General features: G+C 41.8%; 1 protein-coding gene and 1 long non-coding RNA gene across 5 annotated transcripts in view; one reads left to right on the top strand and one right to left on the bottom strand.

Moving 5' to 3' along the window:
* CA3H2orf92 (chromosome A3 C2orf92 homolog) overlaps positions 1–22,976 on the top strand; it is a 46,441-nt gene extending 23,465 nt beyond the window's left edge. For all 4 annotated transcript variants that reach the window (XM_042981240.1, XM_042981238.1, XM_042981241.1 and 1 more), the window contains 6 exons: positions 314–394; positions 11,037–11,126; positions 12,060–12,131; positions 18,824–18,931; positions 20,523–20,673; positions 22,592–22,976. In XM_042981240.1, coding sequence (XP_042837174.1) covers positions 314–394; positions 11,037–11,126; positions 12,060–12,131; positions 18,824–18,931; positions 20,523–20,673; positions 22,592–22,724 — 635 coding nt within the window. In that variant the 3' untranslated portion in view covers positions 22,725–22,976. The remainder of the gene's footprint in view (positions 1–313; positions 395–11,036; positions 11,127–12,059; positions 12,132–18,823; positions 18,932–20,522; positions 20,674–22,591) is intronic.
* Positions 22,977–23,387: 411 nt separating this feature from the next.
* On the bottom strand, positions 23,388–24,394 carry LOC122237015. Its single transcript, XR_006215212.1, has 3 exons — positions 24,343–24,394; positions 23,909–24,056; positions 23,388–23,410 (listed from the first exon to the last, which is right to left on the bottom strand). It is a non-coding gene; the product is annotated as an uncharacterized LOC122237015 (long non-coding RNA).
* Between the last annotated feature and the right edge of the window lie 2,178 nt (positions 24,395–26,572).

The raw sequence follows: 26,572 nt of genomic DNA, 5'->3' as shown, positions 1-26,572 counted from the left end.
AATACCATGCAAAGAAGTATTGATTTAAAAAGATTTCATGTTGGAGCACCTGGGTGGCTCAGTTGGTTAAGTGTCTGACTCTTGATTTTGGCTCAGGTCATGATCTCACAGTTCGTGAGATTGAGCCCTGTGTTGGGCTCTGTGTTGACAGCATGGAGCCTGCTGGGGATTATTTCTCTCCTTCTCTCTCTCTCTGCCTTCCCCCTCCACCTCCGCTTGTGCTCTGTCTCTCAAAATAAATACATAAACTTAAAAAAAAGTTTCATGTAGATCCAATGAATGATTCACACAGCTAAGGTTTATTTTCCCATAGGTTATCCTCAAAAAGAGAGCTTGAAAAATACTGAATTTGTATCAAGTTCAAATCAAGAAGAGCATTTGGCTAAACTATTTGGTAAGTAATCTCCTCGTGTGAAGTCATTACGCTGTCTTTGAAGAATCTCCCCCTTGTCCACAGTTTTCTCTCAGATAACCTGATGCTTTGGTGAGAGGGAACGTGCTTGCCTTGAAGCTGGAACCAGTTCTTTGAAGTGTCAGAGTCCCAGGAAATTAAGCAAAGCATAGAAGATAAACAGTTGGAAAGGATTGTGCCCCTCAAAGGGGGGGTCCCTGCAGCAGCAGCAGAGCCTCCATGTGGGAGTTATTGCAAGTGCTGAGTCAGACCCCACCTCAGACCAGCTGTATCACATCTGCCTGACAAGGTGCCCAGGAGATTTCTACAGCAGTAGAGATGGTGAGGTCGTGAGACTGAGATAAACCTTTTCCCCAGGTCTTCAGCCCTACTTGAGCATGAGAATCCCCTGGGGAGGTTGTTGAAAAGATGCCTGATCAGATTCTTCAGCATAGGATGAGATATTTGCACCAGTAGTTTTAAAGCTCTCCAGGTGATTCTATTTGAGACTCATTGATCTAAGTGTCTCAAGTAACATTTGAGAAAACCAAGGCCTGGAAGGAAGATGGTGGGGTAGGAAGCTCCAGAAATATGTCTCTTCATCAGTGCTACAATTGAACTGCCAAGAAGTATCTTAAGCAACTATTTTGGAACCTTGGATTCTAGTTGAACGGTTGCATTGCCCAGAGGAATGCTTGAAGAGACTGGTAAATTTTGGTGAGTTTTAGTGTTTCATGTAGATCCTGCCACGCTCCATCCCCAGCCCCATAGCAGATAGCCAAGGAGTAGGCAGCTTGCATTCTCAGTGTAGCTTGCTGGTGCCAGAATGGGCAATAGAAGCCTGTCTTCAATATGTTAACTGCCTTTAATGAGTTAAGGAAATGAGAGATAAAGAACTTAAGGAAGTCAGGAAAACAATGTTTGAAAAAAATGAGAATATTAACAAAGAAACAAATTATAAAAAGGAACCAAAGAAATTCTAGAGTTGAAAAGTACAGTAGCTAAAATGAAAAACTCATTAGAGGGATTTGAGAGCAGATTTGAGTAGGCAGAAGTAAGTATAAGTAAATTTGAACTTGGACAATTGAAATTATTCAGTCTGAGGAGCAGAAAGAAAAAAAAGAAAAAAAAACCAATGAGCAGAGGATGAGACATCTGTGAGACAGCATCAAGTGTACCAACATATATATTACAGAAATCCCAGGAGGTGAAGAGTTGGTGGCAGGGGGGAAGAGAATATATTTCAGGAAATAATGGCCCAAAACTTCCCAAGTCAGATGATTATATATGTCCAAGAAGCTCTAGAAACTCCAGGCATAAGTGCAACAGATTCACACTGAAACACATTATAGTCAAATTGTTGAAACCCGAAGACAAGTAGACAGTCTTAAAAGCAGCAAGGGGAAAGCTACTCATCATTTACAAGGGATTCTCAGTAAGATTAATGGCTGATTTCTTCTCAAAAATCATGGAGGCCAGACGAAATGATATGACATATTTAAAGTCCTGAAATAAAAGTACTGTCAATTGATAATTTTATATTTGACAAAACTATTCTTTGAGCATAAAAGATATGTCCAGATAAACAAAAGCTGAGAGATCTGCCTGTAAGAAATGCTAAAGAGAGTACTTCAGGCTGAAATGAAAGGACACCAGACAGTCAAAAGTTTAAGAATATAATGAACACTGGTAAAGGTGGCTACATAGGTAAATGTAAAAACCAATATTATTATAATTTTGGTTTGTAACTTCATTCCTTTTTGCAATATGATTCAAAAGGCAACGCATAAAACAGTAATTGTAGATTTATGTTAATGGACATACAATGGGTAAAGATGTAATTTGTGACAATATAGGTGAGGGTGCAGATTTATATGAGCAGAGTGTTTACATACTATTGAAATCAACTTGGTATTATCACACTAGGTTGTTATAAGTTTAAAATGTTAGTTGTAGGGGTGCCTGGGTAGCTCAGTCAGTTAAGTGTCCGACTTTGGCTCAGATCATGATCTCATGATTTGTAAGTTTGAGCCCCACCTCGGGTTCTGTGCTGACAGCTCAGAGCCTGAAGCCTGCTTCACATTCTGTCTCTCTCTCTGCCCCCATCTCAAAAATAAACATAAAATAAAATAAAATAAAATAAAATAAAATAAAATAAAATATTAGTTGTAATTCCCAAAGTAACCACAAGGAAAAGAACTAAAAAATATACAGAAAGGAATGAAGAAGACAATTGAAATATAACATCACAAAAAAATCAACTAACTCCCAAAAGAAAGCAGGAATTGAGGGGAAAAAATTATAGGACACAAAAAACAAATAGCTAAATAGAAGAGGTTAATTCTTTATCTGTAATCACATTAAATATAAATGGATTAAACTCTTATTAAAGGGTAGAAATTAGCATATTGGCTAGAAAATCCAATTTTCTTGTTGGGAATGTAAGAGAACAGTATGGCTGTTCCTCAAACAATTAAAAATAGAAGTACCATGTGACCCAGCATCCCATATTTGGTTATATATCCCAAAGAATTGGAAGTCTCAAAGAGATATTTACCATGCTCATAGCAGCATTATTCACAATAGCCAAGAGGCAGAAGCAACGCTAGTGTCCATGGATGAATAGACTAATGAAATGTGGGATATACACACAATGGAATATTATTTAGCCTTAAAAAGGAAGGAAATTCCGTCACATGCTACAACATGAATGTACCTTGAGGGCATTATGCCAAATGAAATAAGCCAGTCACAGAAAAACAAATACTGTATGATTCTACTTATAAGTGGTATCTAAAGTCAACTTCAGAGAAACAAAGTAGAATGGTAGTTTCCAGGGGCTGGGGCTGGGGTAGGGGGAGAGGAAATAGGGAATTGTTGTTTAATGAGTATATTATTTCAGTTTTGCATGATGAGAAAGTTCTAGATGTCTCTTATACAACACTGAATAAACAACACTACTGTACTGTATGCTTAAAAATGGTTAAGATGAATGGGGTGCCTGACTGACTCAGTCAGTGGAACATGCAACTCTTGATCTTGGGATTGTGGGTTTGAGCCCCACATTGGGTGAAGAGATTACGTAAAAATAAAATATTTAAAAAAATTATTAGGATGGTAATTTTTGTTATGTGTTTTTAACAACTAAAAGTAAAACTTATTTTAAAATTTAACATCCTTTTGTGATAAAAACACTCAATAAACTAGGAATACAAAGGCACTTCCTCTATGTGATAAAGGCCATATATGAAAAATACACATGATACTCAATGATGAAAGAATGTAAGTTTTTCCTCTAATATTAGGCAGAAGACATTTTTTCCAATTCTTCCCACATAGACTGTAAGTACTAGCAGAGAAATTAGACAGGAAAATGAAATAAAAGATCTAAAATGGATCACAAAAAAAAAGTTCACAAAAAATTGTTAGAGCTAAAAAATTAATTCACATAATCATCAGTTCTCTATAGTTAAGTCTGTTTCTTGGTTTGCCTATCTCTCTTTCTCTCTCCCCCCTCCCTTCTCTTGTTTGTTTTATTTCTTAAATTTTACATATGAGTGAAATCATATGGTATTTTGTTTTTCTCTGACTGACTTATTTTGCTTGGTATTTTACTCTGTAGCTACATATGAAAGTTTGCAGGGTATAAAAACAACACAGAAAAATCATTTGTATTTCTATACTCTGATATGAATAGTCCAAAGAAAATAAGGAAGACAATTCTATTTAGAATGACATCAAAAATATTAAAATACTTAGGAATACATTTAGTGAAGGAGGCAAGTGACTTGTACACAGACAGGTACAAAACAGTGCTGGAAGAAATTAAAGAAGACCTAAATAAATGGAAAGATATCAGATTTTCCTGGATTTAAAGACTTACTATTATAAAGATGACAATAGTCCCCAAAGTGATCTACAGATTCAATGCAATCCCTATCAAAATTCCAAATGCATTTTTTTTTGCAAAAATAGAAAAACTTATTGTGAAATTCCTATAGAATCTCAGTAGGCCCAAAGTAGTCAAAATAATCTTGAAACCAAAGAACAAATTTGGAAGAATCACACTTCCTCATTTCAAAGCTTACTACAAAGCTACAGTGATTAAGAGAGTATGGCACTGGTATAAGGCTATCTATATATATAGATCAATGGAACAGAATAGAGTCCAGAAATGAATGCATACATCCATGGTCAGTTGATTTTCAACAAGGGTGTGAAGACAGTTCAAGGGGAAAGAGAAGTCTCTTTAATAAATTGTCCTGGGAAAATTGGGTATTCACATGCAAAAAAATGAAGTTGGGTCTTTACACTATATACAAAAATTAAAACTAAACTGGGTGAAAGATCTAAATTTATGAGCTAAAGCTAAAGCTTCTGGAAGAAAATGTAGGAGAAGATCTTCATGACCTTGGATTAGGCAAAGATGCATTAATTTTGACAACAAAATCACAGGCAACAAAAGAAAAAATAGATAAATTGGACTTCACCAAAATTAAAAACTTTGTGCAGCAAGGAATACTATCAAGATAGTGAAAAGAAAACCCACAGAATAGAACTAAATATTTGCAAATCATATATCTGATAAAGGATGAAGATCTAGAGTATAGAGAGAACTCCTATAGCTCAAAAGCAACAACAACAACAAAAAAAACCAACCAAATAAATGGTCCAATTTAAAAATGAGCAAAGGGATTGAATAGATATTTTCCAAAGAAGATATACAAAATGGAATAAGAATATGAAAAGTTAGTCAATTTACTAGTCATTAGGGAAATGCAAATCAAAACCACAATAAGATAACATTGCACCTATTAGAATGTGTATTATTTATTTACTTAAAAAAATTTTAAGTTTATTTATTTATTTTGATAGAGAGAGAGAGAGGCAGGGAGGGGCAGAGAGACAGAATCCAAGCAGGCTCCACTCTTTCAGCGCAGAGCCTGATGCGGGGCTCAAACTTACGAACCCTGAGACCATGACTTGAGCCGAAATCAAGAGTCCGATGCTTAACTGACTGAGCTACCCAGGTGCCCAAAGAATGTGTATTTTTTTAAAGAAAGGGAAATAAGTGCTGAGAAGGATGTAGGAAATTAGAACCCTTGTGCATTGCTGGTGAAAATGTTAAGATGAAGTCTGTGGAAAACGTTTTGGTGGTTCTTCCAAATATTAAACATAGCATTATCGTATAATCTAGAAATTCCATTTCTAGATATATATCTACTAGAATTGAAAACAGGAGCTCAGGAGCACGTGGGTGGCTCAGTCAGTTGAGCATTCGACTTCAGCTTAGGTCATGATCTCATGGATTGTGGGTTCAGGCCCCATATGGAGCTCTTTACTGACAGCACAGAGTCTGGAGGCTGCTTTGGATTCTGTGTCTTCCTCTATCTCTGCCCCTCCCCGACTCATGCTCTGTCTCTCTCTCTTTCTCAAAAATAAATAAAAACAAAATAAACTCAAAATGGATGAAAGACCTAAATGTAAGACAGGAAGCCATCAAAATCCTCGAGGAGAAAGCAGGCAATAACCTCTTTGACCTTGGCCGCAACAACTTCTTACTCAACACATCTCCGGAGGCAAGGGAAACAAAATAAAAAATGAACTATTGGGACCTCATCAAAATAAAAAGCCTCTTCACAGCGAAGGAAACAATCAGCAAAACTAAAAAGCAACCGATGGAATGGGAGAAGATATTTGCAAACAACATATCAGATAAAGGGTTAATATCCAAAATCTATAAAGAACTTATCAAACTCAACACCCAAAACACAAATAATCCAGTGAAGAAGTGGGCAAAAGACATGAATAGACACTCCTCCAAAGAAGACAGCCAGATGGCCAACTGACACATGAAAAAATACTCAACATCCCTCATCATCAGGGAAATACAAATCAAAACCACAATGAGATACCACCTCACACCTGTCAGAATGGCTAACATTAACAACTCAGGCAACAACAGGTGCTGGCAAGGATGCGGACAAAGAGGATCTCTTTTGCACTGCTGGTGGGAATGCAAACTGGTGCAGCCACTCTGGAAAACAAGATGGAGGTTCCTCAAAAATTAAAAATAGAACTGCACTACAACCCAGCAATTGCACTACTAGGTATTTATCCAAGGGATACAGGGATGCTGTTTCGAAGGGGCACATGCACGCCAATGTTTGTAGCAGCACTATCAACAATAGCCAAAGTATGGAAAGAGCCCAAATGTCCATCAGTGGATGAATGGATAAAGAAGATGTGGTATGTGTATATATACATATATGTATATGTATATGTATATATATATGTATATATACACATATATATGTATATGTATATACATATATACATATATATACAAACATACACACATATATATATACACACACACATACATACGATGGAGTATTACTTGGCAATCAAAAAGAATGAAATCTTGCCATTTACAACTATGTGGATGGAACTAGAGGGTATTATGCTAAGCAAAATTAGTCAGAGAAAGAGAAATATCATTCCTCATATGGGGAATTTAAGACACAAAACAGATTAACATAAGGGAAGGGAAGCAAAAATAATATAAAAACAGGGAGGGGGACAATACATAAGAGACTCTTAAGTATGGAGAACAAACCGAGTGTTACTGGAGGGATTGTGGGAGAGGGGATGGGCTAAATGGGTAAGGGGCACTAAGGAATCTACTCCTGAAATCATTGTTGCACTATAAGCTAACTAACTTGGATGTAAATTAAACAAACAAACAAACAAACAAATAAATAAATAAATACATTTTAAAAAAAGAAAACAGGAGCTCAAACAAATGTTTGTACACCAATGTTCATAGCAGGATTATTCACAATAGACAGAGTATGGAGATAATCCAAGTGTCCATCACAGATGAATGGATACACAATATGTGGTATGGACATATAATTGAGTATTATTTGCTCATAAAAATGAGTGAAATTCAGTTACTTGCTAACACATGGGTGAACCTTGAAGACATTATACTAAATGAAATCAGCCAGGCACAAAAGCACCAATATTGTATGATTCCACCTGTGTGATGTATCTAAAGTAGGTAAATTAATAGAGACAGAAAGTATAATAGAAGTTACCAGGGGCCAGGGGGATGGGAGAATGGAGAGTTATTGCTTAACAGGTAGAGAGTTTCTGTTTGAGAATATGGAAAATTTCTGGAAATAAATAGTGGCAATGTTTGTACAACATTGTGAATGTCCTTAATGCTCCTGAATTGTACACTTAAAATGCTTAAAATGGAAATTATATATATATATATATATATATATATATATATATATACACATATATATATATACATATATATATATTCACCTTAAATTTTTAAAATCTAAAAACAGCAATAACAAAATAAGGCTCAGGGAAGTCTTCTTTAGCAGAGAGCCGAGACTGAGGGAAAATGTTTGAAACCATAGCTGTCTGCTGAAGGAAGCCATCCAGATTCCAAAGAAATCTCTCCTCTCTGGTAGTGTGTGTGCATCAGGAGTAGATAGTGAGGGTTACATCTGGTCTGAGAAAGAGCTCTGAGAGGTGTGAGCATTGATGCTTCCCTCCAGGTTAGGATCTGTTGGATGTTCTGATCACAAAGTTATGCCTGCCAATCCTGCTTGGAAGGGGGACATCTCTTTACAGGGAACATGGACCTTTTTTTCCGGGAGCTGTTCCATGTCAGGAATTCTGGGTTTGTCCTTCCTCCACACCTGCTATTAAAGAGGCTTCAGTAAATCTGCACCGGGTGCCTGGCTGATTGAATGATGGGTAGGTTAACATGACTGAATGAAGGGATGCAGATAGCTGTTGCAGCCCCCTCATGTATTTTCAGGAATTCTCACCTGGGAATCAGAGGACGTCTCCTCCTTGAAGGAACACCACGTCTCTGAATCCTGCCCCACATGTGTGGAAGGGGAGTCAGTGTATGTGAAGATGGGTGTCTGGTTTGGGGTTTGGGAGGATCCCATCATCCCTCAAAAGGCCTCCTGACCTGCCCAGCACCATGCCAATGTTGGCTTTGGCATTGCTGGGACACCAATGAACTTTTCAGGTTCTCTGAGCAACAATCCAAGAATTTATAGGTCAACACATCCCTTAAGGAAGGGGCTAGTGACATGTAGGCAGAGGCTGTATACCTCTGCCGGATAGGAGACAAGGTGAGTGCAGATTGTTCACCTTCTCTGTACTATCTAAAATGGACACTATTCTAAGTTAATAACATCTCATTTTAAATATTCACTTCCTTTTTAAAAAGGTAATGTGCTTTTACTGGCCGGACCATCACTTTCAACCACTTCATTTAAATCATTCATTAGTATCAAGAAATGCCATAGTAAATTCCTCACATTCAATATGTATTTCTTTGGTGGCCATGACTTATGCTTCCTCAACAAGCCAGCTCCTAAATGTGGCCAATTACCCAGCTAACTTACAGGCCCAGCTATAACATAATCAATTTTTTTTTCCACATGTGCTATTATTGGGCCTAGAAAAAATAAGCAGTTCTAAATTCTGGACTTGTCTTTTGGATTAGGGTGAATTATACAATTTAGAGGGTTCCGTAGCCTAATCACATGCAAAGAATTCTCAATCATTTTTATATAGACTATCTAGTTCTTGCATTATTCTAACACGTTTTATTGAAACCAGCCTTTCCCCCCTTACCTTGTTTACATCTAGACAGTGTAATAAAAGCAAATTCAACAACTGTCTAAATGAGGTATAAATAATGTAGATAAGTAAGCCAACCAGTGTATTTTAATAATATTTTTCAAGTGTAAACATTCAGTAATTTTGATAAAAGTAAAAACAAAAACATTGCATTGAAACTTACATTCTTTTTGGAAAGACCTGATAATAGTGGTCCAGTTATTAGCAACACTATAATGCAAGCTAATCATTTTTATTATGGCTTGGTCAGAAGTCAGAACTCCTTGCTACTCCAGAGATCACCTAACGTATCTGCTTTCTGTCCCTTGCGCCCTCTTCAAACTTTACTTGACTCTAGAGAATATCCTGCATATAAAGAATGTTCTATTTTAGAAGTGCCAGTGAACTGCTCATTGTAGTTTGTACATGTGCTAATGCTATTTGTTTTCTGTATTGTAAATAAAATCCTGTTAGGGAGGAAAAATAGAAGCAATTGGGTGTTGTTGTGTTTGGCTTATAAATAAATGTATTTAACAAAAAATAAAAAATAAAAAATAAATAAAAGGGTAATGTGCTAGGGGTGGCTGAGTGGCTCAGTCGGTTAAGCGTCCGACTTCAGCTCAGGTCACGATCTCACAGCTCATGAGTCCGAGCCCCACGTTGGGCTCTGTGCTGACAGCTCAGAGCGTGGAGCCCGCTTCTGATTCTGTGTCTCCCTCTGTCTGCCCCTCCGCCGCTTGCACTCTGTCTCTCATGTTGTCTCAAAAATAAATAAACATTAAAAAAAATTTAAAAAGGTAATGTGCTTAGCTGACCTAGTGAATCAGAACAAAAATGAGTAAAGAAAAATTTAATAGTCTTCTTGCTACACCCTTTCTGTCATCCAGGTGTGCATTCCTCCTCTCTCTCCATGCCTGTAAAAACATAAATGCACATGCAGAGGTTTTTGTTTTTACTGCTTTTACAGAAATTGGAATCTTTCTCTATAGTATACTTTTCTTACCTTGATTGGGAAGCATTGGTTCTGGTGAATTAAAAAGTTTAGTATTTACACAAGTCTCTTTATATATGAAACTGAAACATTGAATTTAAGGCTGAAGTTCTATTTGATATTTCTTTGTTCCCTACCTCCTTAAAGATAACCTTTTTAGTTCTTTTATTGTGCATTTACAAGCATGTCTATGTACCTATAGAAATTAGGTAGTATCGATTGTGTTAAAAGAAATTATTTTTAAATAAATGAGATCATAGTGTGGAAAAAAAAAGAAAGGGACTGGTGACAAGAACTCATTTTGAATAAGTAAATTTGATGTTAATTTTTGGGGTTCTTAAGCACGTATGCCATCAGGTGAGCAGACCAACCACCAATGTACCAATGCCTTTGATAAAGGACTCAGAATATATACAAAATGAATGAAATTTGTGAGGATTCTTTCCATGGCTTTGCAAACTAAACCTAGATAGAGTTACAAAAGTAGAAGGGAAAAGTAGAAGCCTGAAAACTTTAAAAAGAAGAGAGAGATTCATGTATTTTTAAATATATAATCATGAGAAATTAGGAACGGCTTATAAAGAGCTTTCTGACTTTTAGAAACCTGTTCTGCTTTATTTTTGCCCCCGCAGACTTCACCATATACAAATCTATGGGTCCTCTTGGGGAAGTCTCAGGGGTGGGTCAGAATGACAACAGGAGCAAGAAGGAAAATAGTGGCGCTAAATATCATGAGATTTGGGGCAAAGTTTCTAGCTGCGTATCTTTTAGTGGGAAATATTTACTGCTCAAGACATCTAGGGCAATCACAGTTTTTCAGCAATGATTTTAGGGGTTGGGATTTCCCTTCCCAAGACTAGGTATAGAGTATAATTTCAAAATTTCCATTGAGTATAGCATTTATTAACTGTATTTCTAGACTGCTTTAGGTATTTACAGAGAAAAATCCTCCACTGCTATTAACATGCCTTTTGTATTTCACTTGAGATGAAATTCTACAGCAAGTGTTTTCCAATGTTCCATATGAGGAAACAAGAACAGCAGGCAAATCAGTTACAAAGAGAGACAAGAGAAAAGGCAAGTATATGTCTCTAGAATTATAAGTGCACATATTTCTATAGGCCTATGTATTGAATTATATATACAGCACTCTCATTTTAGTATTTGTCAAAATGGCTACCTGTGTCACATAGACAAATTGAGATATGAAGGAAAGGTTGTCTGAAAACCTCTCTATCACCTTCAAGTCTATGGTCTAAAATGTGTCTATTCTGTTTTGTGGGGAGGGGATCCTTGAAATTCATGTGTCAAGGAGGTTCTTCCTTTCTGGAGGCTGTTCAAAGGACAGGAACTGGAATTACAAGTGGTGGTTACTGTTCCTGACCACAGGAGCCCTGAGAAGTGTAATAACTTTGTACTGAACACACTTTATAGTTCCACGTGCATGATCTGGTTTGATACTTTGCTTAGCCCTTGGGGAGAACTAGTGCAATCAGTGTACCATTCAATGGGTAAGACCCAGGCTAAAGAATCACTTGCCCTAGGCACACCGGTGGAAATAATGAAAATGAAAAATACACTCTTCCGCAAAGCGGCTTTATATTATTATTTTTTAAGTAGCAGTTTAAGAATTAAGACAATTATTTGATCATAGGTCATAAGGATAGAATTTTATATCAGACTTACCTACAGGCAGCTTTTGTGTACCAGCAGTAACAAAAGTGCCCTGGGCAGCAGAGAAATGAGCACTGTGTTGGAATTTTGCATACAGATGTGAATTCTAATTCCCAAGGTTTGTTTCCCATAACATCTGCCTGGGCTCCAGCCTCTGCAGTCAGCAACTAGCTGATGCCTGTCTGCATTGATATGTAAACTTTCAAATACACATTCTCAGTGTGGTTGGATCCTATATTAGCATTTAAACACTTAAAATATGGACCCAAAATGCTCATAATATGTGCTTATATAAATTTTTCTTTTCAATTTTTTCCCCCATGGATTTCATCAAAGGAGCCAGTGTTGCTGGGTATTCTACTGAACCAAGATTTCTCCTTGGCAGCATGGATAGAGTGTCCACTAATGGTAATGCAAATGGATATCATTGGAGTTGGGTTATAAGTAATACCTCTTCTTCCTTTGCCTGAGTTTAGAACCAAATGTGAGACTGAGCTAAGGATCCTAGAGATGGAGCTCAGACTATCTTCTCAGGAAAACTTGGCTGGATAACATGGGTGCTTCACTTCGAATTAGGATGAGTGCCTAATCACTGGTGAGGGTTAGGATGCCCATGGTTCCCCCATAGCCCACCACGAGAGAGTTTGCTTCCGTAACATTCACAGCATAGAGGAGAAGATCAGAATGTTTGTTGTCTGCAGGCAGACAGATGCCAGAGAGAGAGAGAGAGAGAGACAGAGAGAGAGAGTGAGAGAGAGGGAGAGAGAGGAAGGAACTGACCGTAGGAACCTGATTCCTCCTCCCAAACTTAACAGTGAAGTCCCTTGTTCCCCCTGGATGTGGGGACTGGTGAGGGACTGAGCACATTCCTGAAGTGATACCCCAGAGGAGTTCTCTTCATCCCTGCCATGGGGAGTGTGGGAAAATGCTCCCCTTCAGGGGATGAGCAAAGGCTCATCTCACAGACCTGGTTATGGTGGGAGCAGACCAGCTCCCAAGACAGGAAGAACTATCATCTAATGAAGCATTTTTTTCTCTAGACAGATTTAAAGACCTAAGAGGAAAAACAGGCTAACTATGTCACTGTCCAAGCTGGCAAATATGTGGTCTTTCCTGGGCATAGGAATATGAACTAGGTCAGTGTTTCTCAACACTGACCATGAATCAACCATGGAGAGGAGGTTGAGACCTGGGAAGAGATTATAAACCCTTATTTCTGGAATCCACCAGGAGTTTCTAAAAGTGGAATCCAGGGTTCTGCACATTTTTGCATATTGTACCAGTGACTTGCCTGCAGACAGCATTTGGAACCAATGACCTAGATGGGTTTTGGAGATTAATTTACCACAGAATTCTCTTTATTTATTTTTTTTAAGTTTATTTATTTTGAGAGACTGGGGGGGTGGGGTGGGGAGGGTCAGAGAGAGAGCGAGGGAGAGAGAGAATCCCAACCAGGCTCCAGTGGAGCCTGATGTGGGGCTCAAACTCACGAACTGTAAGACATGACCTGAGCTGAAATCAAGAGTCAGATGCTTAACCTATTGAGCCACCCAGGCACCCCCACAGAATTCTCTTTAAAATGAATACTTATAATATTCCTGAATCTTAATTTTGTGAAATCATAAATTAAATACAGTCGAGCATCTCTTTGGTACCTGGGTCTACACTGGGAGAAGTGAAAGGCTGACTTTATACTGAGAACCACAATGGGCTACAATGATTTCATCAATACAGTCCACATCATGTCATTTTTTCACTAAAAATGATGACATCATTTATTAAAAAGTCCACTTTTGCTCCAGTGATCTGAGACACCCTCTTTATCTTATACTAAATTCCCATATGTCCTGGGTCTATGCCTGGACTTTCTATCCTAACCACTGGCCTACTGGCTTCTATACAACAGTACTGTACTGTTTTCATTACAGAGGCTGGAATAGTATGTTTTAATGCCTTATGGGACTAGTCCCTATTTTGTAGTTTTTGTTTTTTTGGTGTTTTCCTGGTGACTTTTGCATGTTTGTTTTTGCACATGAATTTTAGTATCAACTTGTGTAACTTCATTAGGGCCTGTTGATATTTTTATTAGCATTGTATTAAATTTATAATATAATATTCACTTTGGGAAAACTGATGGTAAGTCATTCTGTGTTGGAAATGGGAATGTCTTTCCATTTCTTCAAGTTACTTTTGGCTCTTTCAGTATGTGATTTTTCTCCCTAATAGGAGCTTGACTCAGTGCTTGGCCACCTTCTAAGTACAAAATGGATTTATTTTCCTGTATCTTCCCAGACCCCCAAGGTATATAATGGCCAGTCTACACTAAGTTTGGAGGCCTTTCCTTTTATTTTTTTAAGTTTATTTATTTATTTGGAGAGAGAGAGAGCACACACTGGGGGTGGGTCGCAGAGAGAGAGGGAGAGAGGGAGAATCCCAAGTAGGCTCTGCACTGTCAGCACTGAGCCTGATCTAGGACCTGAACCTAGAAACCATGAGATCTTGACCTGGGCAGAAACCAAGAGTTGGATGCCCACCTGACTGAGCCACCCACGTGCCCCTCCTTTTTTTTTTTTTTTTTAATGTATATATACACAGAGGATCACATTATAAATTGATCATTACACTCATCTAGATAATCCATGATGTTGGGTTTCTAGGAGCCTCACAATTAGAAGAAACATGTAGATTAGAAAACTTCCCTTGGGACTATAATGTCAGGTTGAATAATTTGAATGTACTGTTTCTTTGTAGATCAAAAATAGTTAAATATTGGGATACCTGGGTGGCTCAGTTGGTTGAGCGTACGACTCTTAGTTTTGACTCAGGTCATGATCTCACAGTTTGTGAGTTTGAGTTTGAACCCCACATTGGGCTCTGCACTGATAGCATGGAGCCTGCTTGGGATTCTCTCTCTCCCTCTCTCTCTGCCTCTCTCTCTCTCTCTCTCAAAATAAAATAAACTTTAAAAAACATTTTTAAAAATGGTCAAATATCTCCAATTTCGTATGGTTCAACCTCAACCAATTTCATATGGTTCAATCATTCAGGGGTCTCTGCTTAATGGTGTGGGTCATAAACCTGAGTCCAGGCTTCCTGCAGAGTGTAGATGCCTTTGTAAGGATGTCACTTCTCTCCATCCACAAAACCGGAGGCAGCTGATTAAAAAGTCCTTATGTCTATGTGGACATAAGCAAATGTTTCCTTTGTTCAGCTGTCTTCTTTGGAATTTCATTTCTTACTGTGGTTTTAAAAAATGTCCTCAAATTCTTTGATAACCTTCCCTTTGAAAGGTGGGGCTTAATCCCCCACCCCTTGTGTGTGGGCAGGCTGGACTTAATGACTTGCTTCTAATGAGTAGAACGTGACAGAAATGATGGTGTGCTACTTCATAGATTAGGTCATAAAAGACATTGTGGTTTCTGCCCGGCTATCTCTTGAATTGCTCACTCTGGGGAAAGTCAGTTGCCATGTTGTGAGGACATTCCAGCAGTGTCCACTCACTTAAGGAGAGGCCCTTGTGGTGAGAAACTGAGCCCTCCTGCCCACAGCCAGTGAGGAGGTGAGGCCTTCTCACTCAGCTGTGAATGAGCCATCTTGGAAGCAGACCCTTTGGTGCCAGTCAGTCGTCAAATGACTACAATCTTGGATGACAGATCAGGCTTAGTTGGGTGGTTCTGGCTCAGAGTCTCTCATGAAGTTGTAGTCAAGAGTCTTCAAGATTCCTTCTCTCACTCAAGACCTAGTTATTGATCTCCTACCCAGTGAGAGGTGCTGTGCCAGGAGAAGAGAGTTGAAAAATGCATTTGTGTTCTCCAAGTGCTCACCACTAATAGGAAGTCAGTGTCATCAGTAATTATTAGCTATAAATATACTAAAATGGAAAGTACTTAAAAAGTGCTTCAGGTTGTATTTGCATGGAGCTTTGGGACGACAAAAGAGAGGCAGATCTGCTTACTAAGGTTTTTGAGTAGAGAGAGTGAATTGAGAAGAGACCCAAGAAACCCCTGCAGACATAGTGAAGGTCCCATCACACCAGAAAAGGAGGCTGACGAGGCCCCTCTTCAGAGGCCAGGAGCTGCTCTGATGCTATTCTGCTGGACTAAGAAATCCAGACCACACAAATTTTCCTTAGCAAAAGGGACCATTCCCCCTAAAAATTAATGGTAAAAAGGGTTGAGTAGGAAGAGGGGTGACGAAATGATTTTTTTGAGAAGTAAATTCTTGTAAAAAGTGTGCACAGGTGTGCAGCAAGTTCAAGCTACCATGGATGTTAGCTCTGCTGAAAGGAACCTAGTTCTTGGTTAGCAGTGCAACACTAAGGTGCTATTAATAGAACCAATCAAAGTCTCATTTCAATGCTAGGAGAGAGAGGGGGAGAGAGAGAGAGAGAGAGAGAGAGATTATAATTTAAAACTTCAACTTTTCCCTGAACACAAAGCCAAAATTTCTTGGTTCTGGGCTTATCAAACACAACTTTACCAGGCCCAGGATGTGACTGATTGGCACTGGGATTGAGTCTGCATCACGGATGTGGGGATTTGCTTTCTCCCGTAATGGGCTGCTGTTTCTCTCATAGTTAATGGCTTTCTACAGTTGAAATGAAGTTTGGAAACTGACTGTATTTGACAAAACACGGTGATGGTGCTTATTTTGTCCTGCAGAAAAAAAAAATCCAACAAATGATCAAAATCACAACCCATATTGATGATAAGTGTAGACAGTGGTTCTTAATTATGGTTTTGGTTTTTGTGGAACAGAGACAAGGAAAGTAAAAATTTGTGTTTAAGTGATAAGTCTATCTTTTTTGCACCTTTATGAAAGAGCAAAAGGTGAATTCAATCCATTCAATCACTAACTCTATATTGTCCAGAGTTTTCTGTGTATCTGTGGTTGTTTATCTCTTGACTCTGATTTGACAGCCTAACATTTCCAAAGTCAAGTAATTATGACTCATGTTAATTTGGGAACTTTTTCTCTTTTCTAGGCCAGATTGAATAAGGAACAAATTTCTCTCTTTCCCCAGAAATAATTAAGACCTCAATAGGCTGTTATCACACACCCTGCCAGTGTTAGCCACTTTGCCTCATTCCCACCTCTTTGAGAACTAGGCTAAGGCAGATTCACCAATCTCAAGTCAAAAATGCCTCTCAGGTCAAAGGCATCTGGGCCTGGGAGGCCCCAGCCTTGAAGACTTCTGGGGACAACAGGGTTTGTTACTTCTCACTCTTCCTCATTCCCTTTTTAATAGCCCTACTTTCTAAGTGCTAAACTGTTAGTCTCCATGTGTCTCTGGAGCTCCTACCCATTGGTTCTGCCTTGTTCCTGGAACCTCTCAGAACATCTCCTAACCCCTTTCCAGGGCCATTCTTGTGTTGGGCAAAGACAGCTCTCCCACTTTCCTAGTCCTCTGAATGCTAAACTCACTCAGGCCCTTTGACAAGTTCTCATATGCAAATGAGTCAAAGATAGCCAACGGCAGAGTTAGCATGCTAATATTTCTGATTTTCAATGCTGCCTGTTTCTACTAAACTTCAGCCCCTCTCCCAATAAATGCATATTTCAGTGTAGTTCATTTTTCTGTCTTGCCCTTGCAATTTAAGAAACATTTTTATAGTATTTGGTGGTTTATAAACTGTTTCCATGAACATTATGCTGTCTGTGAGGTAGGTCTTATTTCTATCTTATGCTAGTGGGAAACTTGAGTCAGAGGGGTCAGCAACTGACTGAAAGATTCTCTCGAGGTTCTCTAAGGTGGTCCCTGACCAGCAGCATCAGTGTTACTTTGGGTGGGGCGGGGGGGGGGGGGTGTCTGTGAGAAATTCACATTCTCAGGCCTCCTCAGACTTACTGATTCAGAAACTCAAGGGTGGGACCAAATGATTGATCTTTTAAGGTCTCCTGGTGATTTGGATGCACACTCATGTGTGAGAACCATGGCCTCAGTCTACGGGTGGGTCACCCAGGAATTTGTCAGATTTAAAAAATAATAACAAAACACTGATATACGTTTGGACTTTTCTCCAAAATTCTTCCTAACTCCTCACTTTGATTCTAGAGGAAGTTATTTTATTTATTTAGTTTTATTTATTTTTGAGAGAGAGAGAGAGAGAGAGAACAAGCCTGGGACAGGGGCAGAGGGAGAGAGAGAATCCCAAGCAGGCTCCACACCCAGTGTAGAGACTGATGTGGAACTCGATCCCACAACCCTGGGATCATGACCTGAGCCAAAATCAAGAATCAGACTCTCAACTGACTGAGCCTCTAGCGGGAGTTGTTTTTATCATAAAAATAGAACTAATCAGGGGAACCTGGCTGGCTCAGTCAGTAGAGCACGAAGGTCTTGATATCAGGGTTGTGAGTTTGAGCCCCATGTTGAGCATAAAGATTACTTAAAAATAAAGTCTTAGGAGGGTGCCTGGGTGGCTCAGTCAGTTGAGTGTCCAACTCTTGATTTTGGCTCACGTCATGATCCCAGGGTCGTGGTATTGAGCCCCACATTGAGCTCCATGCTAAGCATGAAGCCTGCTTAAGATTGTCTCTCTCTTTCTGCTCCTCTTCCCTGCTCACATTTCTCTCTCTCTCTAAAATAAATCGAATCGAATCAAATCAAATCAAATCAAATCAAATCAAATCTTAGGGGCACCTGAATGTCTCAGTTGGTTAAGTGTCTGACTCTTGATCTCAACTCAGGTCTTGATCTCAGGGTCATGAGTTCAAGCCCCACACTGGGCTCCATTCCATGCTGAGTGTGAAACCTACTTTAAAAACATAGAAAAATAAAAAATTAAAATCTTTTTTTAATTGAAAAAACATTTTAACGTTTATTTATTTTTGAGAGACAGAGAGAGACAGAGCACAAGCAGGGGAGGGTCAGAGAGAGACACAGAATCTGAAGCAAGCTCCAGGCTCTGAGCTGTCAGCACAGAGCCTGATGCGGGGTTCAAACCCACGAACTGTGAGATCATGACCTGAGCCAAAGTCGGCCACTTAACCAACTGAGCCACCCAGGTGCCCCCAAAACAAAATCTTAAAAAAAAGAACTAATCACAGGCCATTGGCTATTTTTAGATGAACACATTTTGTTTTTTGTCCTTCTGTAGGTCACGTTTCAGAGAAGAGGAATAGAAAATCCTTTCTATTCAGCAGGGATATAAATGAGCAATTTAGTACTGAAGATAATGAAACACTTCCAGAAGCAGTGAGGACAGGTAATAATCTATATAGTGTAAGCTAAATAAGATACTTAAATACAGATAACTTCAGAATGCATCTGTTTGCCTTTCATGGTATTTTAACAGAGTAGATGTCAGCATACCTTTAATTTTCCCACAAAAGCATACAATCTGCCATGAAAAAATATGAATTAAACTAACTCTGGGAATTTTACCACCCTTGCAAGAAGATGCTACTTTTATGTTGCTCATTTGTAACATGGACATCATCTTCTGAGCCTCTGCCATTACTGCACACAGAGGCTTTCTAATAAGCAGGAGGGATGAAAACCAAATATTAACCTAGCCCCTAATATTCAGCCTTGGATAACCTGGGCCCATTCAGTACAGGTAGAAACTTGCCTGTCATGGGGCGCCTGGGTGGCTCAGTCGGTTAGGCGTCCGACTTCGGCTCAGGTCATGATCTCGCGGTCCGTGAGTTCAAGCCCCGCATCAGGCTCTGTGCTGACGGCTCAGAGCCTGGAGCCTGTTTCAGATTCTGTGTCTCCCTCTCTCTCTGACCTTCCCCCATTCATGCTCTGTCTCTCTCTGTCTCAAAAAATGAATAAACGTTAAAAAAATGTTTAAAAAAAAAAGAAACTTGCCTGTCATGACAATTGCAGGTACCAAGCCCACACTCCCTCCATGTAGCTTCCTGTTATCAAAAGTATACCTGGTTGTCACTTTCTAACTCAAAGAAATTAAATGCTGACTTATTCCAGCAGAGCCCTTAGAGTTCCTTGGTGGTGCTGCCTCTTGCTGTAGCATACACGGAAGTGGGAAGTTGGACATTTCCAATTTTCTCCCCATAACCCAAGATGGCCCTTGACCAGCATCTCCCTGCCTGCATTGCTGGGCCCCCCTCAGTGGTTCTCCACACTAAACCATCCCCGTCCTGTCATGGAGCCTCAGTACCCCATTTCCCTGATTCCATTTTTGGTCACATTACAAATGGAGTGGAGGAGCTTTAGGAGTCCCTGATGTCAGCTATGGTCTCAGCTAAGATTGCCTTGTGCTTCCAAGCCCACAGTCAGTGGCATTCTGAATCTACCTTCAAGATTTCTGCAAGTCCCTAGATGCCATAAGAAGTCAAAATCATCTCTGGCATCATGTTTACCTTGTGCATGAAATTCCCCCAAACCTACTCACATGAGGTGGATTATATATATGGGAGAACTTCCTGAAGGTGGGAGGGTAGGGCGATGGGGGCAACTTCAAACCGAATATTTGACTCCATTGTTCTTAACGGCCATCACAGTAGAACTTTCCATCCCTTCCATCTGACCTCTCCTCTATTATTCTCACCTCCTGAAATCTGTGCTTAGTCATTCCTTCTTTTTGGTTGCTTTGCTGCTTGCCAGCTCATAGCCTCGGCATCTCACCTCCACCACCAAACAGCATCTCATGTCACTGGCAAGAAGCTTATGAGTGTATTTTCCTAAACAAAGCCAGCTTCTTCCCCAAGAGGACTTCTGGAGCCAGCAGCTAAGTTGCTAAGGTTTTCATTTCTGCTAAAAGCAGAACTAACAAGTTGTCCTGTATGGGGTTGTCTCTTTCTATTTACTCTGCCATTTGTCTTTTCATTTAGATACACAAAATAAGGATGTACCATGCGCGCAGCTTCTGGACTTCCTCCAGAGGAACATCATCATTGCTGCTGCCTCGGTGGCGGGAATCCTCGTGGTCACAGTGTTGTTGTTGCTGGTGTTGACTGCATGCATCAGGAGGAAAAAGCCATTGTGAGCGGCTCTTCAGTCCCACCTTCCTACCCATGAAGAACTCATGGGTATTTGTATGAGGTTGCCCCAGATCTTCCTGCTGATCCTGGAGTTAGGAGGAAGGCAGGGACTCCTAAGCCTGGTTGTGTATTCATAGAATACAGACGACCCAGGCTGTCAGTTTTTAACACTGCCTTGGTGGTTCTGATGCACAGCTAAGTATTGCATTTCCTGGCTTGGACCACGCTTACCTCTAAAGACTCCTGTAGGTTAGGCCACACCTACTGAGGAAATGGTACAAAGACTGGCTGAAAGACTGGAAAATAGGCATATGAAGGCAGGGAGGGATGAAGCCATGGAGGAGATGAGCACAGGGCTGATACTTGGCTGTTACACTGGTTGTTAGAATATTGAAAGATCCCTCTGTTGGTTGGTAAACAGCACCTTCCCAGAACCTCCCACAGACTTTCCAGTCTTCCCCATGATCCTGCAAATGAAGGGTTAATGTCTGGCCCAGCAGTGGCCCTCCAGGGCTCCATTCTGATGGTGGCCACTTTGACTAGTCAGTGGCTATCTGTACCACTTGTTAAAAATGTCTATTATCCCTTGGATGAGAGGGTTCCAGCACAGTGGCCGTAACCCTGAGTAGGCATGAGACAGTAAATGGCTTATAAGATTATGCATTTTCAGGAACTGCATCTTGAAATTTTGTGTGTTCATCTGCATCCCTTGAGACACACTTCTTCATCACAGGGAAAACAGCTTCCCAAGACCTCTCAGGTCCTGCCTAACACTGTGTTGTGTGTGCAGCTTGACCACAGAGAAAGGGGGCTGTGGCATGCCATGGAGGGTGAAGTTTCCATCCCTCTGCCCATGCCTTCCCCCTAACTCTGAGTCTGTGGTACTTAAATTTACCCACAAGAGTGACATTGCTTTCCTTAAAGGGGTTCTTTTAAGTTTATTTGTTTTGAGGGAGGGAGGGAGGGAGGGAGAGAGAGAGAGAGAGAACATGAGTTGGGTAGGGGCAGAGAGAGAGGGGGAGAGAATTCCAAGCAGGCTCTGTGCTATCAGCACAGAACCTGATGTGGCGTTTGAACTCACAAACCATGAGATGAGGACCTGAGCTGAAATCAAGAGCTGGAGGCTTAACCAACTGAACCACTCAGGCACCCCTAAAGGGGTTCTTTTAAAAGCCAACATTCTTGGGACTGGTAAACCATTTAGGCCAGCCACTATCACCTCACATCCAGCTTTCTCCTCTGAGACAGGAGTGGGTCCCATGAAGTGAAAGGGGGGCCTGGAATGTGGCAGAAGTTAGAGATGGAAGATTTAAAGAGCTTCTGGAAATGAGGTTGACCCATCTCACAATTCTGACTGGGGCTTATCCATTGGATTTGTCATTTCCCTTCTGTGCCTCTTGGAGGTATAGGAAGAAGTGGTCAAGACGGTGGCTCCATCCCATAAAGGTGAATTAAAGCTGTCAAGAGCCTGTGTTAGTTATCAGAAAGTGAAGGGAAAGGAATTTCCCAGAGGCTTTCTGGGTGTCCAGAGACAAAATGAATTTCACACATGAGAAGCCTTCCTTTTTTTTTTAAGTTTATTTTGAGAGAGAGAGACAGAGAGAAAGAGAGAGAGAGAGAGAGCACAAGCAGGGGAGGGGCAGACAGAGAGGGAGAGAGAGAGTCCCAAGCAGGCTCTGCACTGTCAGCACAGAGCCCAATGCAGAGCTTGATCTCATGAACCCTGAGATCATGACCTGAGCTGAAATCAGTAGTCAGACACTTAATCGACTGAGCCCCCAGGCACCCCAAGCCTTTCTGAAAGAGAAGTAGAATCCCCACCCTGCAGAAACATCAGCCTCTACCACCACCCAACGAGTAGACAGTAGGAATTCCTACTCATGTAATCGTGCAATAAGGTTTTCTGCATTTTGTTTTAGATATCCTCCAGCAAACATGACATATAATATTTTTATACTGAATGGGAAGACTTGGTGGCAAAAGTATCAAGAAAAGAACCCCAGAAAACAAAAGGGAAAACAGAAACAGTTGAAGTCCAAGTCCTGCGTCTAAGCCAGGTGGTGGGGCCACCAAACCAGGACTTAACGCTGCAATGCCAGGCAGTTCTCAATCCAAACACCATGGAGAGGCATTTGGATTTCTGGCTGTGAGATGTGCCCTGCAAAATGTTTACCTTCTCGTCTCAATTTTGAATGGACCAAGAAACAAATGTTCACCACAGGATGCTCACAGTGTGGTATGGCACTAATGGCTAGTGCGGGAGACTTAGCACATTTGCCCAAAGACAAACCCTTTCAAGCTATGGATGTATTTATTTATTAAAGCATTGATTCTCTGATTCAGCCATTCATTGAACAGATATTAATTGAACACCAAATACGTAGACAATATCAAAATACATGAGGCAAGCAAAGATATTGGAAGCAGGCCTGGTCCTCGCCGGTTTCTGAGGACAGGGCAGGCAGCCGGCTGAAGCTCTTCGGTAGTGGATTGAGGCCTCTACACTCTGATTGCTAACGGGGTCCAGGGGGGAGAGGGGTTGGGGGGGCGGCACCTGGTGTTGCAGGAGTGAGGCTGCCAGTGTAGCTCAGGCAACCTACGTTGGCAGGCGAGGTCAGGAGAGGGGATGATCTCATGGTTCGTGGGTTTGAGACCCACATCAATCTCTGTGCTGACAGCATGGAGCCTCTCTCTCTTCCTCTCTCTCTGCTTCTCCCCTGCTCTTGCTCTCTCTCTCCCTCAAAAAACAAAAACAAAAACAAAAAACCCTTAAAAAAAAACGCCCCAAACAAAAAGCATGCTATTTTTTTCTTTGAACCAAACTCTTCCAAGCTCTGAGGACTTGGACTTGGGCCATTGACTATAGGAAGGGACCCTTCTAAACACAGACTGTGAGAGATGCCTGCTCACATCAGGTTTGGTGGGGGGCAGCTGATGGGGCTGTCTGAGGGCACATGTAGCTCAGATGCCCAAAGGTGGCTGCCGGTCCTGTGTGGGCAAGGAGTCCTAGGGCTCTGAGAGCCCTGGGCCTGTCTTGTGCTGGCAGGGCAACATCCTCCCAAGCCCCCAACAGTGTCACCACTGAGCATGGAGGGAGGGAGGGGCTTCACAGCTCCAGATATTTCCCACACATGGTCCCCTGGGAAGCTGGGCCCAGCTGGACTCCAGTACTGGTCCTGCCTTGACCTTCTCTGAGCCTCAGTTTCCTCAAATTTGCCATGGGGGTTGGAATTTACCTCCTTTACAGTGCTGTAGGTGGTTCATTCAGCAAGGACCATTTATGGAGCACCTGCTGTATGCCAGGCACTGTGCTGGGTGCTGGGGACATGATGGAGATCAGGTAGAGCAGCCTTCCCTGTAGTAGGTTGCTGGTGTCCTCTTGAGCTTGGAAGGAGGGAGATGAGGGTGTCAGCGCTTAGGTATACAGCAGGCACACTATAAATACCAGATTCTTCCTTGAGCTACTGATAGATTGCACCCCCACCCTCATCCTGTCCTCATCCCAACCTCTTAGGACCCTAGAACGGAGAGGCAGCCCACCCCCCTGTTGACCTCCCACCCCCACCTCAGGCTTCCATGTGAGGCACAAGTTAGGGTCAGCCACCTCTAGCTTCTGCCAGTGGTCTCCTCATTGCCTGTGGGCCCGCTGGGAGCCTTCCTTTTCATTTACCTCTTTCTCTATGAGAGAAGTGTTCTTAGTCTGCTCTCATGCTGGGGACTTCCGCCTTCAGCTCAGTGGTTGGTTTAGCCAACCTGAACCCTGGCTTGATGAGGGGCGGGCACCAGACAGCACAGGGGATTTCACAGTTGAGTTCTGTGGAGGCTCTGGGCTCCCAGAGTAGTAGCCAGCTCTACTAGCTGCGAAATCTCAAGCCTCAGTTTCCTCTTGGCCTCAATTTCTCTATCTGTAAAATGGGGCTAACCTACTCTGTGGGGTGGTTGTGAGCATTGCATCTTTACTGGGGCCAAGACACAGCAGTGCTTAATAGGAATAAGTGAATCTTAGCTATTATGATTATTCTGCAAAACTTTGGCTCTTTGCCTGCCCAGCATCCTTTCTGCTCCTTCGAGCCATAGCTCCTGACTTCCCTTGGGTTCTTCTCCCCCATCTCAATGTGGTGGGTGTGAGGTATGTTACCTTGTCCTAAGCCTCTCTCACATCCCATCCACTGGCTTCAGGGACAGGTTTGGGGATGGACATGTGATCTCACTCAGCCAATGAACTGTGTTGGAGTTTTTGCTGGGTAAATTGAGAGATAGATTCTTTATCCTCCTCCTCCTTTTTTCGATAAATGGTATATATATTTATATATATATACATTTCCATCCGTCATCTGTTTGCTCTTTCCTCTGAACATTCAAAAGACCCACCTACCTCTCTTGGCTCCCTTTTGGCGAAACACATGGCCTTATCTGCAAGCCAATCTCAAACGGAGTCTGAGCACCGCAGGGCCTCTGTAGTTTCAGAAAGCAACCTCTAGGACCCACAAGGGGCTAGGAGGGTGGCTGAACCAGTGCCACACAAGGACTAGGAGTCCTCTTCTCAGGCCTGATGTTCCCAGAGTCTGGAGGCCCCAAATGCTGCTGCCTTGCAGGTTCTCTGCGTGTAGCCTGCTCACCTTCTAGTCTTTTCCTTCTCCTGTGTCCACCAGTGGGTGGTCTATGGGCCCAGACTGCCTGGGCTTCACTCCTGCCTGGCCATTTGGCCTCTCTGGGCTTCTCTCAACTCATTTGGAAAATGGATTAAATGGGTTATATGGATTAAATTGTAAACTGCTTGTGATGTTGTCTGGCACGTAGTAAAGGACTCAGTAAGTGCTATTGTCACTGCAGATTGTGTGATTCTGATGCCATTATTTCTCCTCTCCTCACTCTGCTGGGGCATTCTTCTCTCCCTCCAGAAAGGATTATCCAGTGTGGAAGCAGATTTTTTTTCTGCATCCTGAGTTTCACGGTGCCTGTGGGGGAAGATAAATTTTCTAACAAAAACAGTTTGGGGGGAATCCATGTAGGAGAAAAGTATCCCAGCCTGGAACCCAGAAACAAAGATTTCTTGAGTGGGGAGAGGGGGATTTAGGGAACTGGGGGGGACAGTAGGGACTAGAGAGAGGTCCTCAGGAAAGAAGGCCTGGGGTGGAGCATTGAGGAACCATCAGGCAGGTTGTGGGGCTGGGCGCACACCCCCCAGGGTGGCAGGACCCAGAGAAGAAATGTTCTTGGGGTCTCTTGTGGGTCTAGGATGGCCCCACACCATCCCTGAGGCCATGCTTGTGGACAAGCCACTGAAGACATCCCCATGCATCCAAGAGGGCAAGGAAGTGGTGGGGGAGAGAGCCCCCTGAGGCCTTGCAGCCCCTGGAGGGAGAGAAGAGACGTGGACACCAAGCATGGGCAGTGGCCATGCAGTAGGGAGTAGATGTGAGGTGTGGCCACTCAGTCATCATGGGTGTGGATAAGTGGGAGGGAAGGGAGGAAAAGAGAATGAGGAGGAGGTTGTGGCCAGAGCAGGAGGTGGTGATCAGCCAGGTGCAGTGTGTGGGGAAGGTTCGAGGTGGGGTGGGCTGGGAGCGGGTGGGCATTGGGAGACACAGTCTCTGTGTCTTGGTGAAATGACTGATCCCTCTCCGAATCCTTCTGACACCACCCATGTGCGTTGGGGCTCCTCTGAATACACATAGTGCCCAGGCTTCCACTGCCCCAGACCTGATCTCCCTGTTGACTCAGCTGCCTCCTCTTCTAGCCTGTGACCCATTTAGGGCAGGGACAGGGTTGTCATTGCTGTCCCGATGCCTGGCACACAGTAGGTGCTCTGAACCTTTGAGGTATGGCTCTACTTAGCAAATTTCTCCTCTCTCCAGCTTTCACCTGCCTGTGAAATAAATAAATCACTTTTAGGAGCA

This window comes from Panthera tigris, chromosome A3, assembly GCF_018350195.1.
Source record: "Panthera tigris isolate Pti1 chromosome A3, P.tigris_Pti1_mat1.1, whole genome shotgun sequence".
Taxonomy (NCBI): domain Eukaryota; kingdom Metazoa; phylum Chordata; class Mammalia; order Carnivora; family Felidae; genus Panthera; species Panthera tigris.
The sequence above is the reverse complement of the archived record's forward strand: the minus strand, read 5'-3'. Positions and strand labels throughout refer to the sequence as shown.